Source organism: Bemisia tabaci, chromosome 5 (genome assembly GCF_918797505.1).
Source record: "Bemisia tabaci chromosome 5, PGI_BMITA_v3".
In the NCBI taxonomy this organism is placed as follows: domain Eukaryota; kingdom Metazoa; phylum Arthropoda; class Insecta; order Hemiptera; family Aleyrodidae; genus Bemisia; species Bemisia tabaci.
In genome coordinates this window covers 55570222-55590088 of record NC_092797.1, presented here as the reverse complement: position 1 = coordinate 55590088, position 19867 = coordinate 55570222, and the positions used below count along the sequence as shown (strand labels likewise).

General features: G+C 38.6%; 1 protein-coding gene across 8 annotated transcripts in view; it reads left to right on the top strand.

Moving 5' to 3' along the window:
- LOC109030874 (multiple PDZ domain protein) overlaps positions 1 to 19867 on the top strand; it is a 267841-nt gene that overhangs the window by 37454 nt on the left and 210520 nt on the right. For all 8 annotated transcript variants that reach the window (XM_072300976.1, XM_072300972.1, XM_072300973.1 and 5 more), the window contains one exon: positions 17944 to 18169. In XM_072300976.1, the coding sequence (XP_072157077.1) occupies positions 17944 to 18169 (226 nt within the window). The remainder of the gene's footprint in view (positions 1 to 17943; positions 18170 to 19867) is intronic.

Below are 19867 nucleotides of genomic sequence, written 5' to 3'. Positions count from 1 at the left end.
GGTATTTTCTCAGGCCGTCTAGCGGTGCGTCCGGACAGGAACTCGAGGTAATTCTCGGGCGTGTTCGCGTCGGGAACTTGGCGAGCGCGATCCTTGTTTCCTGGTGATAGCGCAAGTTGGACCCGATGATCGGCGGCACCGAATTGGGAGCTCCCCCTAATCCCATTACGGCCCCGTTGCTCGAGCGAATATCCCGAGAAGAACCGCCCGCCCGGGAAGGCTTCCCGAGTCCCGATATCCCAACTTTGAAATCCCTCCGGCCGGAAACTTCGAAAGCGGCGTCGGATAGTTCCGCGCCTCGGTCGGTCCCGCGTCGTGCGGGGAAAAAAATGAAACGAGGAAAGGGAAAGGTGAACAGGTGAGGGAAGGGGGGGGGGGCAGAGATGAAGATGGGGATGATTGAAAAATATTCTTGGAAATGGTAATCTTTTCTGCCCGTAAGTGCAAAACCATGTATCTTCGTTTGCAACGTTGCAGATTTCGTGTCATACTTTATTTGTTCATCGGGGGATTAGTGACATTAATTTTTTCATAACTTCCTTGATTTTTCTTCTTTATCGGCAAAAAATTCCGTAGAGACTTCAAAAGCGTGTCAACCGTCGATAATAACCAGAAAAACTGGGAAATGTTAGAAATTCCGACGTCATCAAAAAAATCTGTCATGGATCACTGGATCAGGAAATTCCAAGTGCATCAGGTATTACTTGAACATTTGATTCAAGTCATTAAATATGCGGGTGTATCAGACGGAACGAGTGCCAATTTATTTGCACAAAAAATCGGGGAATTTCACTTAAAATGTGAGTAAAAATCGGGAATATACTAGGCTAATCAAAAACAAGATGTTAGTAGACACCCTGTGTCAAATCACCGAGTTGACTTGTTTCTCTATGGAAAAATAAAATAGGAGTAGAGATTTTGAAATCCCGCAATGAAGTCAAGTGGTTTCGCACTTTAGCCATCGATATTGAAGATGAGTCTAGTATTGACACGTAGATTGAGTCAAATGAAACACTAACTGAAATTTGGTAATTGGGAATCAATCAAAGTCCGTAAGAGTCAGTTAAGGTCGAATGAATTGAAATATAGTTGAAGTCAACCCAAAAAAATAAATGAATTTGGCTCGGTCTCATATTCAGTATGGAACAGAAAATTACAGTTTTGAACCGTGAAGGAAGAAGATGTAGGGTAAAAGGAAAGAACAGATGAGGCCGGGTATGAGAAATAAAAAGGAAAACGCGGAAAGAGCGAAGGGAAAGAAATTGTAGAAGAGGGAGAAGAAATAAAGAAAGAAGACGCAATAAGAGATAAATAGAAATAAAGAGATGGGAATTAGAAATAAGGAGGCGATGAAATTAAGGGGAAGAAGATGAAGAGGAAAGAGAATAAGTTGAAAGGAAGGAAGAGAAGCATAATAAGTTGTGCTCAAAAAGAGACAGTAGGAAGAAACCGCGGGAACTTCTAATATGACCTCTTAGAGAAGCGGTTAGCGGGGCTTCACAGTAAAAATCTTAATTTCTTTCGGGATCAGTAAGTTTCTAAGAAGAAGAGATTGAAGTCACTGAGTGATAAGAATTCTCAATTCCGAGCGCATTTTTTTACCACATGCCGTAACCAAGGCAACGCTAGCAAGCGAGTTCTTTCAAGTCCCGAGTAATATGAGAAGCGTTAAAAACACTCTCATTAAAATTTAGATGGTGAAGTTTGAGAAAACAACACCATCTTCAGCGAAGTAAACGTTAGAAAAGGTTATCCAACTAATCAAAAAGGGCTCCTCAATTTGCTTCCGTAGACCGAGGTATTTTTTCCTCGCGAACAGTTACCAATGAAATAAATACAACCATTGAACAAATACAATAAGAACAACACGATACAATTAAGTTTAATGCAATGTATACAATAGGTCGTCTCACGGTGGGACCTTAAGTACCTGGGAATATCCTGGCATAATCTATCGCTGTAACACTACCAAGTAGAGGTGTCTTCAGGTTAAAACAACTCGTCGCAATTAGGGCCCAAAAAATAAAATGAAAAATATAAAATAAATAAAAACTCAGCGTGGTACCAATTAAAACTTAACTTCGTAACTTTATTTCAAACTCGTCCGAGTAAACACCTAATTAAACACCGAAACTTGGAGGAAGTTCACCGAAGTTTTATTATTCGGTCTATGTGAGGCCTGTGTCTGCTGTGTTGCAGTGCCGGCTCTAGGATCTCGAAAGAGAATGAATTAATATTGGAACGAGCGAAGCGGAGCAAGTATAATCGAATTAAACCGCAAAATATAAGTGGAAATCTCGCCGAAAACTCGATTATGCAGAGTTCGAGTCCGCGATGAATGGGACGACGGTGTCGCGAAACTTCGAGAAGCGCCTTCAATTTAAAATGTATGCAATTTGAGCGGCTTGAGAGTTAATTAAGTTGTATCCAGAGTTTGTGATGTTTTGAGAGGTGCATTGACACCCATTACGCCGGCTGGCATCAAACTCCCCCTCCTCCCCTACGAAACGCAGTGTTAGCTTACGAATGTTGCCAAATCTCATCTAATGAATTTTTATTTTGCAAAGAAAAAGCTCCTAATTATTTTACCATGAAATTCTCAAATGTGCAAGATGAAATTAAACGAAGCAATAGAGACTGAACTTCACTAGGGTTTTTTAAATAGAGTCTATGTATTGTGCAGATGGATTTGGCTTAAATTTAGTCAGTCGTTTGGAAGTATGAAATGGAACAATTATCTCCAGCAAGCTCTCTAACATATTGAAAACTGTGCGATGACCATCAGGATATGACTTCAGGCAAATTAAAAATGGAATTTAACGGAGGCTTGCTTAGTATTCCTCTGTTACTCGCGGGGTGAAGCAATAGACAGAAAAGACAAAAGGAAAATGGAGCCATTCTATTGGTTGAGCAAGGAATGATTGTTATAGACTTAGGGGGAAAATGGTGGTCTAACTGTAGAGTCTCACGTAAGTTGCCGTTAGTTATAGTCTATTTCTGAATGCCCTTTTCATAATTTAATCTCTAAACAAGGACATTTTTTTTTAAGTTCGTTTTGAAAAAAAGGAAAGAACAAGTAGAAATTTTGCACGAAGGTTAGGGAAAGTCCGGGAATCAGAAAATTTTGGAGTCACGAAAAAGCAAACATAGTCAGAAAGAAGTCAGTAAATACGAAGAAGAAAAAATTATGGCAACCCTGCATGTCTATCATGTGTTAGCAGCAGCAGGGTTCCCAGCGATCTGGAAAACCTGGAAAAGTCAGGGGAAAAAAATGGCCTGGAAAACATGGAAAAGTCAGGGAATTTGCTCCAAAAGTCTGGAATTTTTTCAAGTACTGAGAAAAAAAATTTAATAAGTAAACAAATAAAAATAAAAGAATCGTGTGTGTGTGTTACTACCAAACCAGTACATATTTTGTCGGCGTTTAGCCGAGGGTAAAACCCTCGTTTCCACCGTCCACCACGAGGAGGAACCGACATCAGACGGCACGCTTCCACCGTCCAACTTACAACTCCCATGGCATACGTTAATTTGAAATTCAAAATTTTGAAGAAATTTTGAAGAAATGGAGAAGAAATTTTGAAAAATGGAGAAGAAATTTAAAAGACAAAGGCATGGGGCTCATGCCTTTGTTGTTAGTGAGATTTAATAAGGATAACCTTATTTTTAAATTTTTTTTAAATTTAATAATTATTGAAGATCTCATGCCATGAAGAGTTGGGTTGGCGTTCTGGGCGCACCCTCACTCACAACAGTGAACAATTCGCCAATGACCGAATGCAGGGAACTCCTCTACCACCGTGCGATCCAGCAGTGAGACAACAAACTCGTAACTGGATACTCTCTACAGAGATAGAGATTGCTGAAACTTTGTCCGGCTTGTTCGGCCCAGGAGAACAGAATACCCTGAGCCACGAGACCCCGGGACTCTCGTGAAGTATTCGGCTCGTCCTGCATCAAAACCTACTTCAATCTGCAACATCGCCCCAACCACCAGCCCGTTTGAGAGGTGTCCGACCCTCCGGTTCCGACTTTGCCTGGTCTAAAGTGTCCCGGGGGGGATGACGGCTTTAGACTTAATGCGCAAGCATCGGCAGATACCGGAGGTTGACCAGTACAGGATTGCCAGGCTTCGATCGGTCACCCCTGCAATTGGTCACTGGCGAATCGCGCAAAGTCGGTCACAGATCGGGATTTTCAGACCACTGTGTACCGGTTGATCCTTGCACCTCGCGGTTCAAGGATATGGCCTAACTACTATCAGTGGTCCTCTGAAGATCATCGTTCCCCTCATGTTCCTAAGGTTCCGCTTGATCTCTTCCGTAAGCCAGGGATATGGGCTAACAACCAAGGTAATAACGTACCAAGGTTCCGCTTGATCCAAGGCTGCAATGGATATGGCCTAACATCCAAGGTGTAAACAGCCCTGCTGCGCGCGAAGCAGGGCACCGAGGAAGTGGTTGATCCATGCCCGAGCGTATTAGGGATATGGGCTAACAACCAAGGTAATAACGTACCAAGGATGCGCTTGATCCTAAATTGCTCGTTACGATGTGTGAAGAGATATGGGCTAACAACCAGAGGCGAGGGAGGGTGCAGAATCACAACAGGTTTGCCGGCGTTTGGCACGGGTCAGAGACCCGCCCCAGGTCCACCACGAGGAGGCTCCGGCACCAGACCCTTTTCTCTCTCTTCTCACGTTTCCTCTCGCTTTTCCTCTCGATTTTCTTCTCACTTTTCTTCTCGCTTTTCCTCTTGCTTTCCTTCTCGCTTTCCTTCTCGCTTTCCTTCTCGCTTTCCTTCTCGCTTTCCTCTCTTCCTTCTCGCTTTCCTTCTCGCTTTCCTTCTCGCTTTCCTTCTCGCTTTCCTTCTCAATTTCCTTCTCGCTTTCCTTCTCGCGCTTTCCTTCTCAATTTCCCTCTCACTGTTTTACTGTGTGCTTTCACTGTTTTATTCTCTTTTATGTTCTCTCTATTCTTCTCTTCTTCTTCTCCCATGTCTCTTCTTTTCTCTCCTCTCTTCTCTCTTTTCTTCCTGTTCTTTCTCTTATCTTCTTCTTCCTCCTCTTTCTATTCTTCTCCCTCTCCTCAAACTTTGATTTTACCCTATGCGAAGAGGTACTTTCACGAATGAGCCGTAAATAGTAGTTTTTTTTATCGTAGAATATAGTCTATTTGATCCCCAGGGAATCTAGTAGCCAGTAATAGACTTCTGACAGTGCTTCAGAAGACAAACGCACACTCCGTCACCGAGACAGAGAATTGACGAAGGAAGTGATTCGGTCACTTCATTCGAAGTTAGGAAAAGTCTCAAAATGGTGAGCAATAGAAAAATGTTGAACATCTTATTTATAATCAAGAATCTCATTCCTAGACAAAAGTCCTGAGGACAGAAGAACTTGCGATCCCAGTGGCGTGGCGTGAATTGCGATATATCGATTGTTATGCCATTTAAATCCATGGTAAAAAACCAATTATTAAAGTGTTCGCTACGAACACCCTGTTTATCGATCCTTTTCCATAGGTTTAAATGGCCGATAAATCGATATATCGCAAAGCGCGCCACGCCACTGCACGAGCCGTCCATTTTTCATCATTTATTCCGGTAGAAATAACGTTGAATCAATAAGAAACTCAATGAAACACAACTACACCGAAACACACTCGTTCATCATATGTATGAACTGATATTAATCAAAATTAATCATTTATTGTCTCAAACTGTGTTTTTTGCTAAGTCCTGACGACGGCTGAGGCCGAAAAGCTTCGACTATTAAGTTCCTGAATTTCAAGTTAACGTGAGTTAACAGTTTATTTTAACCCATAGCACTGGCTACCCAACAAACCAAAAATTACACAAAAACTACTACCATAATGTTGTAAATCAACTCTTTCAATACAAATTGTCATTGAAAGAGCAAAATTGACCAAGACGGATTATAAATATTAGTCGTAAAACAGTAACCTCAGGCGGAATTTTTTTCGTTCTGCAAAACAACCTCTAGTATAGCAATAATGAAAGTTTTGGTGGTTCACTTGCCTCGGCACAGTAAAACTAAACTTAAGAGAGCTCATCGTTTCCCGCATGAAAGAACGTAACTTCATTTCAATGTTGCCAAATGTCCCCTCGCAAATTGCATATTAAGTAGGAGGATCTTGAACTTTCCTAACTGGAAATTTCATTGATAATTTTCCCCGAGATTTCATGCAAAATTAAAATAAAAATTACACAGGCACATTTTCATTAATTTGTTTTACAAAGTTGTGCCTGAAAATTGCACAGGCATAACTTTGTAAAATAAATTAATTGTTTGAGTCAATTTGGTGACCTTGGAATGGAGTTACATTCCTTCGTACGGGAGACAAGTTTTACATTTAAACGTCTGGTCAGTTCTACTTATATGTGACAGACGAGGATTAAATGGACTACATTTTGCAATTGGGAACTAAAATTTCTGGCTCATCCCTAAAAACGCTTTTGTGCATCGGGAAACTAATGGCTCATAAGTTATTTCTAAACTGAGTCAGAAATAATAGTTCCCAATTGCAAAATGTGGTCCAAATGAGTCTGAAGGCTACTGGAGCGGAGGAAAACTTATTATTCATGTGGAAGCTACCTTTCATAACAATATGCCGGGCCCCTTTTACTAGTGACCAGATCTGTAAGAGGAGACCTATCTTTCTGGGGACAAAATTCCTTTACTCAGGAAATTTGATCCTAAATCTCAAAAACTGTCGTGAAGCTTGAAGACAAAAAATCCTAGGTTGTAGAAAAATGTTGTTCATGTGTTCGCAAAAAGTTAAGAACAATTTTCTCCCGGAGGAGAAGCTCTTTTTACACAGATCCACACACAAATGGACTGCATTTTGTAATTGAGCACTAAAATTTGTGTCTCAAGTTTAGAAACAACGTAAGTACCCATAGTATCATATGCACATAAGTGTTTTTATAGATGAGCCAGAAATTGTAGCTCCGAATTGCAAAATTTAGTTCAAATTAAGTAACGTTGACTCAGACCGCTCTCGGCGCCCTCTGCTCAATCTTCACCAGATTGAAGGCAAGAAGGAAGTAAAGCAGCCGATAACCTAACAAGGTTTAACAGTTAATTTCCACCGCGACGCACTTTTAGACCCCGGCTCGTCAAAAATTCTTCCGAAGACACGAGGCACTCTGGAAATTCATGAATAATCATCCAAAATTGTTACATATTGTTACTTTGCTCTATGATGACCCATGTCTCCAGTAAAAATCTTAGCTTGAGGATACGTCTGGTTTTAGAAATACAGCGTTGACAAGTTTCCATATTTAAGCTTTAAAGATTATCGTATTATCAAGTATCTTACTTTCTGTAAACAACTGTCATTGGATGTTTCATGATATTTTAAGACATTTTATCAACAGTCAGTGTACATTTTTCTAAAAAAATACGTTAATAATAAATAATTTTTCTACGTTAATGCTGTTGATTCTGTTGATACAACGTTGCAAACTTGACATCACAGACCTATAAAAATGCTCATTTTGTTCCGTTTTTTAATTAAAAAACGAACTTATTGACCACCTAAAGGTATGATAATGTGGTTTAGCTGAAATTCTATGATAAGATCAGTCTTGTGTAAAAGTTTTACCGCGAGTGTAAGTATAGATTTAACGATACAGCGTTGCAAAGTTTATGTATATAAGCTTTAAAAATGTTTTTATTTTTAAGTTCAGTGTTTGTTTGTTTTTTTTTTTTTTTTTTTTGTTTTTTTTTATGAAATAAACCATTTACGTTATCTGCAGGTGTAAGATTGATTTGTAGTGATACAGCGTTGCCAAGCTTACAATTTTAAACTCAACGAAATATGATTTTTTTCAAAAATTTTTTTCCAAAATCAATGGGTGTCATCCCTCATATCAAGCCAAAATATCAAGGTCTGATGTCTGTTCCAAGTGACAATTGGTTTTTGCAATAATACTTTCGCCAAGTTCATTCACAATTCTCTCCAAGCAATAAATAATAGACGATTTTAAAATAAAGATGCTTCCAGTAGTTATTTGATTTTGCTTATTTTTTTATTTACATTGACATTTTTTTCTTTCAATTTTATATGACTTTCTATCGTACATTATTTTCCATTTTTTTTTATTTTTGTATTTTTTATAGTTTTTTATCTTCTTCCTTCAAAATATTTTATTCATGTGGTGCTTCAGTATCAGTCCTGTCTTGCCTTCAAATCTATAGAAAACGCCTCAACATGATGCCAATTTTAAACTTTCACCCTCCAAAAGTCATATTTAAATAATTTTAAAATTCTCTCTTAAGGAGGCGTCTGGGTTTTTTATACATTAACGCAACAGTGATTTAAATATTCTATTTAGGTTTTAAATTATATTTTATTGTTTTGTTGGTGTATTTATTATTTTTCGTTCATTTAATTTACTTTGCATTTTTTTTTTTTTTTTTTTTTTTTTTTTTTCTTTAATATTTTCAAAATCTTCCATTCTTACGTTCAACATACTCAGTTTTTTAAGGCATAATGAATGTATCGTCTATATCAAGATTTATTTCTACTTAAAAAAACCCAAACGCCTCCATATTCTATGTTAGTTTCTTCATTACACCTAAAAAAGGTTGAATTTGCAACTAAGTCTAGGCAGAATATTTCAGATCTTGAAAGCAACACTGATGCTGAATCATCCATTGTATTCCAAAAATCCTCTGGAATTACATTTTAAAGTAAAATAACTATTGGAAGAATCCTTACTTTTAACTAATTTTATACCATCGAATGTTAAAAGAAAAGCAGATAAAATTTGCAACGATGTTATTTTAATGCAATTGTCACCCAGGATCAACATAAAGCCTCCACATTTCGCTTCACACTATTAACCATTAACTCATATTGTATCTTGTCTCCAATACAATAACAAGAAAAAGTAGACATTTTCATAGATGAAAGATGTAAACTTTGCAACGCTGTATTGCCCAAAATTATCGTATACTGATTAAATCTATGCTATACGTCTAAACTTTGCAACGCTGCATTGCCTAAAATTATCGTACACTGATATAAATTTTACTATGAGTCTGCGAGTATCTCTAATTGTATATTTTATGTCTCAAATACTGCTACAATATACAAAACTATAAAAAATGGGTATTTTTAAAGGGCAAGAATGTAATTTTTGCAACGTTATACTGCTATTAACGGCTCATCCACAATTTGAAACTTTTACTACGGATTTTCTTATAATTTTTCAGTTACGCGTCATGTTTACTTGAAACTTACATTACTTGTTACTTACATTACTTTGAAATTGGCTTTTGGAAGAAATTCTTCAAAAATATGAAGATTTTTAGACTCAAACATGCAAACTTTGCAACGCTGTAGCTCCAAAACCAATGGCGTGGCGTGAATTGCGATATATCGATTGTCATGCCATTTAAACCTATGAAAAAGGATCGATAGACAGGGTGTTCGCAGCTAACACCTATTAATAATCGATTCTTTACCATAGCTTTAAATGGCATGAGAATCGATACATCGCAATTCACGCCACGCCACTGTCCAAAACCAAACGTATCCTCAAGCTAAAATTTTTACCGGAGGCTTGTCTCATCATAAGGTTTCATTTCGGTCACGTACGAATGAAATCCCCGGGTTTCAAAAAAGGTCGCTCCTCTGACATAAGGACGTATCTCACTTTTCACATGAACCGCAGAAAGCATGGATTTGAATGTGACCCAGGGCTCACGAGGAAATTGAGATTCGCCCTTTCGTCAGAGGAGCGACGAAACGGGGCCACTCATTGGGAGGCTTTTTAATCTATTTTCTCCCTCAATGGGACTGCATTTTGCAATTTGGAACTATAAATTCTGGCCCGGTTTAAAAAAAAAAACGCATGTGCCATTAGTATCCCTATGCACATAAGTGTTTTTTTCAGATGAGCCAGAATTTATAGTTCCAAATTGCAAAATGCAGTCCAATTCGTCGTTACCTCCCACGAAAGAACATAACTACATTTGGATTACATTTTGCAATAAGGAACCACTATTTCTGACTCTTTCATAAAACCACCGTTCTGCATAGGGAAACCAATGGCATATACGTTGTTTCTAAAATGAGCCAGAAATAGTGGTTCCTTTTTGCAGAATGTGGTCCATTTCATTGTTGCCAGATTTCGCCTCGTAAATTTGAATTTGTAAAGGAAAATGTTAGGTATTAATTGTACATTTCACTGATTTTTCCGCTGATCTCATGAAAAACGAAAATAAATTTTGGATAAAGATTTCGCTTTCTCGTGTTTGTGAAAAATTGAATTCTTTGAATCAATTTGACAACCTTGGAATGGAGTTACGTTTCTTCGTCCGGGAAATGACAAAAAATGAAGCTGAATCCTGTCGTAGCGAATTCAGTGAATAGTTTATTCTGCAGAATCTTGGAAAAATAAGACAGTTTCAAGGCATTATGTTCCGTAGTTCTGCAGTATTACAGAAACAGAACATCAGGAAAAACTAAGCACCGTCAAATCGTCGCTCCTCTGACGTAAGGGCGTATCTAGATTTTTGCATGAGCCTTAGAAAGCATAGAGTTATACGGAGCACAGGGGTCACGTAGAAATCAAGTTACGCCCTTACGTCAGAGGAGCGACGAAATGTAGTTAAGTTGATTCTACCTAAAATCGCCCGAATGATGACAGCGGCGATGATCAGCGTTGAGGAAGAATGAGGGGCTTGTAGGACAAAGCGCGTAAGTGCAGTTTTTGCTACCTCGAGAAATATGTGTTTGAAGTTTTGAAATTACATGGATCCTTATGGCGGAAAGAAAGTTCAAACTGACTTTTTGAAGCTTAAAAATTGAAATTTGAGAGGGAATTTTTCACAAAATATGCACTAAGACTAGTTTTACTTGAAATCATTATCGAGAAATATGTATTTGAAGTCTCAAAATTACACGGATCCTTATGGCGGAAAGAAAGTTCAAACTGACTTTTTGAAGCTTAAAAATTGAAATTTGAGAGGGAATTTTTCACAAAACATGCACTTAGACTAGTTTTACTTGAAATCATTAAAATCTCAACTTTTTCAAAAACTGCACTTATGCGCCTTGTCCTCCAAGCCCCTCAAATTTTTTAGCAGCCCATTTCAAAAATTGAAATTATTGACAGTAACCGATTCATTAGAAGTTGAGGTGATTCAATGAACGCCATATTTTGTGCCAGAACGACATGCGAAATATCGCGTCGATTGGTTTCATTTTTTCAGCTACTCGTCATTTTTCTCGAATTTTGAGATCGCAATTCTGTTGTCAGGAGACTAAAGAATTCACCTACCAAATTTTGACAAACAAATTCATCGTAATGAAGTCGTGGGTTTTTTTTTATGAGACAAAATATTTCATTCGAATGCAGTATTTTTCCTCTATTTTCCTCACGCCTTTAATACTTTGAATTTGTTCATCAAAATTGGTAAGTGAATTATTTAGTCTCCTGACAATAGAATTGCGATCTCAAAATTCGAGAAAAATGACGAGTCGCCGGAAAAATGGAACTAATCGATGCTATATATCGCATGCCGTTCTGTCACAAAATATGGCGTTCATCGAATCACCTTAATTTTCGAAATAGGAGGAAGCTTGAGAGATCTTACCGTGAAGAAGCGATGATCTGCAAGGTCAGGAACAGCTCTGATGCGGAGGGTGAAGATTTCCATCCTCGTTCATCCCCTTCTCGAATGTTGGCTGCAAAGAAAAAAATTAAACCCTTTTAGAGATAAATTCAACGTAACGCATTGTTGCACATTGTCTAGTATATGGAACAGCTTAACAAATAAGTTGAAATAATGTTGAAAAATAATGGAATAAAACTGCTTTTTTTACCACAAAATTACAATATTCTCAAATAATGTATTCAATAATAATCAATTTTCAACGATAAAACATTTTCATATCGACGACTTAAGGAGATTTGATGGACGCCATATTTAGTGTCAGAAAGGCATGCGATATATCGCATCCATTGGTTTCATTTTTTCATCTACTCGTCATTTCTCTCCAATTTTGAGATCGCAATTCTGTTGTCGGGAGACTAAAGCACTCGCTTACCAATTTTAACAAAGAAATTCAACGTAATAAAGGCGTGGTTTTTTTAGAGAGAAAATATCGCATTCAAGTGCAGTTTCGATATCAGTATCGAATGCGATGTTTTCTCTCTAAAAAAACCACGCCTTTAGTACGTTGAATTTCTTTGTTAAAATTGGTAAGTGAGTGCTTTAGTCTCTTGACAACAGAATCGCAATCTCAAAATTGGAGAAAAATGACGAGTAGCTGAAAAAATGGAACCAATTGATGCGATATATCGCATGCCGTTCTGACACAAAGTATCGCGTCCATCGAATCACCTTAAGTGTAGAAACACGCGTTTCCGTCTGCTACTCAACAGATTTTCTGTCATACTTCATTTTTTCTCGGGGGAACTGGTCTACCTAATTTCTTTAAAACTTCCGTGATTTTTTTTCAATGTTTGCAGAATACTTTGTATAAATTTCAAGCTATCAAGTTTGCTTGTTTCTCTTCGAAAAAATAAAATAAAGGTGGAAATTTTATGACACCACAATAGAAATGCATGATTTTCCACTTTGGCCATCGATTTATGAAGAAGTTAGGTACTTCGCAAATGCAAAAAATTGCAACACATTTCAATACGCTGAATACCTCGATAACTCCACTGATTGTGAAAAAAATCTCGAGAAAATCAAAAGATTATCGCCCACAGGGATTCTCAAATTATATATCGATGGCCGAAGTGCGAAACCACCTATCTCCGTCTGCGACGTCCCGGACCTCCTGTTACACTTTATTTTTTCTTGGTAAAACTAGTCAACTTATTCCTTGAAAACTACCTCGATTTTTCCTCTCTTTTAGCAAAATATTCACGGGAAAAAAAAACACATTGGATCTAGAGTCCAGACTCTTAAAAAAACATCAACAAGAAAAAGTACTCTTGATTCAGTCAGAATCTAACTTAAATTAAAAACCAAGCCTCTTAATTTAAGCGGATTTCGTTTTGATTCAAGCAAAAATCCGATTGAATCAAGAGTATTTTTTCTTGTCAATGTTTTCAAGAGTCTGGACTCTAAATGCAATGTGGTTTTTTTCCAGTGTTCTGTAAAGATATCAAGCCCAACCGTCGACTTGATTTTCCTCGAAAAAATAAAATGGTAGAATAAATTTTACTGGAAATACGTGGTTTCACACTTAAGTCATCGATATTAAATGTACCACACTTCTCTCGTAAAAAAAGAAAAAATGAAAAAAAAAAAACATTTTGTTGATGACATCAAGCGACTTACCGAATCAACGCTGAGGAATATACGTGAGCAAAATGACTTCCGAAACTATATCCTCAAATCAAATTTCACAGAAATATCGATGAAAAGACACTACCGAAAATTCGCACGATGACAACCGACACGAGTGACAAATACTACTTCCACTTATTGTAAAACACGGCAAACTATTACTCTGGACAGAAAAAGTAGAGGCTCGCTGACGAAAACTTTCGGCGGATAGAAAACTTTCGGAAAGTAAGGCTGCTCAACTATTCACTGCACCTTCTATATTCACGGAATAATTCACAGAGAAAAATTTTAATAATAAAGTACCGAACACGAAAATAAAGTACCGAACACGAAAATAAAGTACCGAACACGAAACTAAAGTACCGAATACGAAACTACACTGATGGTAATACACTTGAAGCACACGACTATCACACGCGGTCCCGAGATGAATATATTTCCGATAAAATATACTTCCGATTAGATTATCCTCCTAGGGGTTGAGCTCAAGCTCAACCCCTACGGCTGCGCGACTTCGACTGACCAAAGTACCGAAAGTTCCGAGCCTTCGAGGTCTCCAACTTTTTCCTCGTTCTTCTCGAAAACAAAAGAGTGGCTTCGATTTCCAAAATATCCCTACATTTCGGGTTTCCCAGGTGAAAGGTCAGTGCAAGCACACAAAAGAAAATGTCTTCATTGAACTGAAAACTAATTGGATGTATTTCTATCAAACAAAACTATGTGCGTTAAGACATTAGCCCTGAGACCCATACGAATATGTCCATAACAGGGCTCACGTCATAATGCACATAGTTCCGTTTGATAGAAATACGTCCAATTATTACAATAATTAATGAGGGTACCTGGATTTCCCGGATTAATTCATCTCTCACTTTTCACAACTTTCCTTTTTTTGCTGAAAAGTAGTGCGATTTCGTCCATGAATTACAGAACCCATTTTTCCCGACCTTTGACTTCTCCTTCTCCCTTTGTCCTAGATGTCACTTACCTCCACCCCCCCCCCCCCCCGAAAATTTTTTCATTACAAGCGTGCCTCCCTCTTTTGCGTAAGTGTGGGTCGTCACGAACCCTTGCCACGGGTGCATCACATATGAATTCAAGTGTTTAAATGACTCAAAAACAACATAAATCACATAGGAAAAATCTAGAATCCACTCCTCCTTCAAGGCATTTCTTGATTGTAATCGACTCGGCTTGAATTCTGCCGTGCTAAGGAAGAACGCCGCATTAAAATTCGAGAGTTGCCAAGTTTCCATTTTTAAAGATTGTATTTTTTACGACATCCATGCATATTTTTCCTTTAAAATTACCGATATTTAGATTAAAGTGCGTGCAAAATCGTCTGAAAATTTCGGGGGAAAATATTCTGTATTTCGCGGTAAATAGGTCAGTCGCGTTGGTCACAAAATCGTGGTTTTATGCATGATCCTTGTAGTAGATCAGCTAAAAATAATAAGATCCGTCCAAACAGCAACTTGCTACGTTCAATATTAACCGAGATATCGCCCTTTGAAAAGTCTGGTTTTTGATGTCATCCATCGCGGTGGTGACACCCTTGGTTTTATTCACCTTGCTTTCATCCAAGTATCACGCTGAGTAAGCAGTGCATCACTGACTGATAAAAGCGAGGTGGAAGAAACCAAAGGTGTCACTACCGCGATGGATGACGTCAAAAACCGGACTTTTTAAAGGATGATACCTCGGTTAATATTGAACGTAGAAAGTTGCTGCTTGGACCGATCTTATTAATTTTAGGTGAACCGCAATAATCAAGCATCAAAACATGATTCTGTGACCATCGCAACTGAGCCAACACTGGAAAAAAAACCACATTGGATCTAGAGTCCAGACTCTTGAAAACATTGACAAGAAAAAATACTTTTGATTCAATCAGATTTAAGCTTGAATCAAAACTAAATCCGCTTAAATTAAGAGGCTTGGTTCTTGATTTAAGCTGGATTCTGATTGAATCAAGAGGACTTTTTCTTGTCGATGTTTTTAAGAGTCTGGACTCTAGATCCACTGTGTTTTTTTCCAGTGAATCCGGTTTTTGTCAAAAGAAACTTGGCAACGTCTGAAGGCGCATACGGCGTTCTTCCTTAGCACGACAGAATTAGACACTAAGACTTGGATTTAATGTGCTATTGTCATGTTGCCTGGATTGTGCTTTGTAAAATCCTCTCGGACCCGAGCGTCCGATGCGTCTCAATCAAGATGATCAGGATGCATTTCCCCGAAAGGGCAATTGCGCCAACACGAATCCTCGAATGCACGATGCTATGACCGCCTCGATAAAGAGATGCTTTCACCTATAGCCATTCATCTCATCCTCATCTCGTACGCAGCATCCTCGGCTCCCGCCTTGCCAGATCGTCATAGACGTCGACCGTCATTTCGTCGCTCCTTTGACGTATGGGCGTATAACAATTTCCGCATCAGTCTTGGAAGCATGGATTTGTATGGAAAATAAAGCTCACGTGGAAATTGAGATGTGTCTTTTCGTCGGAGGAGCGACGATTTGATGCGTGATAATGTCTTGATTCGTCGATCCTTTGATGGAGGGACGTAAGCTCGTTTCAAGGTTGGAAAATTGATCAAGGAATTCGATTTTTTATAGAAATATGACCGGCAATGGCCTGATCATTGCAATTGATCGACAAAGTTAAAGATAAAGAAGACTAAGAAAAAATATAGCGATCCTATTGATTGAAACGGCCGATTATTGAAGACTGCGGTCCGCTGTCTAAGACAGGGAAAAAGTAGGATTCGCCAGGGAATGACAAAATGAACGTATTTCTACCGAACGGAACTATGTGCATTAAGACATGAGTCCTGAGACCCATAAGTGTATGCGCATTACAGGGCTCACGGCATAAATTCAGGGTTCCCAGCGATCTGGAAAACCTGGAAAAGTCGGGGGAAAAAAATGGCCTGGAAAACATGGAAAAGTCAGGGAATTTGCTCCAAAAGTCTGGAATTTTTTCAAGTACTGAGAAAAAAAATTTAATAAGTAAACAAATAAAAATAAAATAATTAATATTGAAATTGCAATTCCTTCGTTGTATATTGAATTTTCCGTCAACTCATCCTCTTTATCGGCATTCGGAACGAATCGGAACTACTCGGAAGTGTTCGGTGGCTCCCCCTGCAGGTCAGCCATAATGATGAGGGCATCTTGTGCGACCGCTTGCGTCTAATGAAAAAAGAGATCGCAGGAGCTAGCCACTCCTCTTCACTCCTCTTCGACAGAGGCGTAGGAAGAGGGGGCCTGGCCCCCCCCTAGAATTAGAAATAGTATCATCTGCCCCCCCCCCCCCAGAAATTCTGGATGTTGCAAAAAGACCTTCTTCAACGGTAAGTCTCTGTCGCCGTGGCCCGTGAGAGGATGCCTATAAATAGAAAAACCTGTTGAATGCAACAATTTCAAAGTATTTTAACCTTAAAATGTAAAAAACTGGGTGATTTTTAGGCAGAAATTGAAGGAAGATTAGCGCCACAAGTGCCTCGAGATGCGCTCAAGTAGAGTTAAAATTTCAAAAATTTTCCGGAACCTTAAAATGCATAAAACTGGGTGATTTTTAGGCAGAAATTGAAGGAAGATTAGCGCCACAAGTGCCTCGAGATGCGCTCAAGTAGAGTTAAAATTTCAAAAATTTCCCGGGGGAGGCCCCCCGAAGTCCCCCCTGAGCTGGGGGGTATTCCATACCCCCCAGACCCCCCGGTGGTGGGAGGCCAGGCCCCCCCTAGCAAAATGACCTAGCTACGCCTATGCTCTTCGATCGGGTAACCCTCAATCTTCAATGTAAAAGTTTCAAGTACACTCACTAGGATATCTTGCGCTTAGCTGAGAACTATGTCTGCATGCTAAGGTAGAGGTTATTTTTTTTGTAACTCCGCCTTTTTTCCCTGGACAATACGCTCATTTAAAAAAATATATATGCATTTCTCAGTTTTTTTTAAGAATAGTTCTTAATAGTCTGCAGAACGAAGACTGCAGGTTGGATTATTTTTTAAAAGAATCTGTTCAGTGCTCTTTTCCTTAGCATAGCAGCAATACCATGATGGGATTTATTTTTCAAATCCAATACTACTATGAGTAAATGAAACAAATTGAAAAATCATTTGCTTTCACCAATGCATGTATCGTTTAAGAAGGCGTTTATATTTCGCCAATTTTTTTTTCCAACACATTTTAAGTTTTTTTGTGATTTCATTCGTGTTATGATACTATCCTAGCCTGGTTCTTATAAAAAAAAAAAGCTGAACCAGATCAAAAATTGATGAAAATAGAGGAGTTTTTACAAAAACCGAAAAATGCGCGCGCTGTCTCTTTTAGGGCAAATTATTTGAGTTTTTTCCACGGAAAAAGGCCTGGAAAAATTTTCATTTTGGCCTGGAAAACCTGGAAAAGTCAGGGATTTTTTTTTCCAAAATTGGCTGGGAACCCTGAGCAGCTCTTTTGTATACAATAGTATTTTTTCGACACATCCAATTAAGATTTGTCTTGGTCGCTTAATCCTATTAATTTTTCCGTAAATTTTTGACGTGCTATAAGAAAAAGCGGCAGAAGTATAACTATGAAGTTTATTTTTTTGTTTCAGAGATGGACGGCTGCACGAGGGCGACCAAATCCTGGCGATCGATGGACAGCCGCTGGATACTAATATTTCTCACCAGCAGGCATTCAGCATCCTCCAGAAGGCGAGGGGCCGTGTTGAGCTAGTTGTCGCACGAACTGAGTCCCCCTCACCCCCTCCCCTCAACTCCCCCTCCCCCTCCCGCTCCCCTTCGCCGTCCAACAAGAGCGAGACTGGCTCCGACATGGTGGTAAGAGGCAAATTTATCTTCCGCTCAGGACTCTTTACACGATCAAATTCCCATCAAAGTAGACCATTTTTTCACCATGCAAAATTCTTCTTTAATTAAAACTGGACGCCCGTCCAATTTTGATCAAAATGGAGTACCACTATTGTTTGTTGGAGTTTTTTGCCAACGTGCGTTAAAAAATTCAGCATAAAGCTGAGAGTTTCAGCTTTATGCTGAATTTTTTAACGCACGTTGGCAAAAAACTCCAACATAGGTACTGCAGTATGAGTACGTCTACCGCAATCAGTTTGTAGTACCACTATTCATCACTTCCTGCTGCACGGAACCAGGGTGTCTGCTAGTCCGGAATTAGTACTAATTTTTTTAAGGGCGGTTGGAAGTACTGAAAAAGTTCGAAAATTCCGCAGAAGGTCCGGAATTTGCCCTTTTAAACCACGCGTCTTCATTTCTGCTGAGTTTCTCCTCAGTTTCACGTTTCTGCTAAGTTTTCATTTGAAAGAAAAGTAAGTAATGATTTTAGGACCGATGACTCCTGACTCATGGATGGCAATAGGTTCGGGAATTTGATCGTATGCCGAGACCTTATCATTCTGGTTTGTGCTTGTAATTGAAGATACTCGATTTTTCTTGCAACCTTTTTTTGTGCTCTATAATACTTTGATTCTTAAGTAACTGTGAAGGGCGTATACTTTCAGTAAAAACTGGCACAACCAGAAAATATTTGGGACTTCGATGTCATAAGAAAAATTGAGGAAAATTGTTCAGGGATCAGGAAGTCCTCAGTCAAGCATTTTTCAACTACCTACATGCAATTTGGCACATACAAAACACTGGCTTGTCGTGTCGTTCGGTAAATCAAGTGATCTACCCTTTAAACCTATGAAAAAAGATCCATAAACAGGGTGTTTGCAACGAACACCTTAATACTCGATTTTTTTACCAAAGCCTCAAACGAACCCTGTAACACGACGAGCCTGTGTCACACCATCAAAACTAGCCATCAAAATTTCAAGGTCAGGTGTTGTGATTGGCTTATTCGATGACTTGGACCAATCACAGCACTTGACCTTGACATTTTGATGGAGTATTTTGACAGTGTGACACAGACTGATCATTCACGCTTCTCCACTGATGCAAAAGTGTGACATTTTATTCAATTCATTCAATATGATTTTTTGTAAAATCAAACGAGTGTCAGTTTACATTATTCACGCCAAAAATCAAGAAATTTTATTTAAATATCGGGGTAAATCCGAAAATCCAAAATGAAATTCCAGGAGACACCTCGTCTTAGGAAAAAAGAGAAATCAAGAAAACACATGAGTCGGTAGAGTTGTATTAGATTAACTTATAAACGGATTGCAGCTGAATTTATTGAGGTTTTGAGAGGTGTTGTCAGCTGCTTCTGTTTCAATGGCGTTTGTACGCAGATGATTCAATACCGGAACTTCAGACAAAACTGATAAAAAAATCTAATTTTCTCTTGAAAATTACTTTTGAAAGTATGTGATATTTTGAAATAAAAACTCTCATTATGCGTGCATTTGTTGTTGTTTTGCGGAATCAACACTTGAACATACTCAAAATGTTGTCTACTTTGTGGTATACATTTTTTAAGAATCATCTTGACAGGCTATCAAAATCAAATCCTTTTAATTGGAATACTTTTCGTGAAGCTGTTGATACTTATTCTGTCAA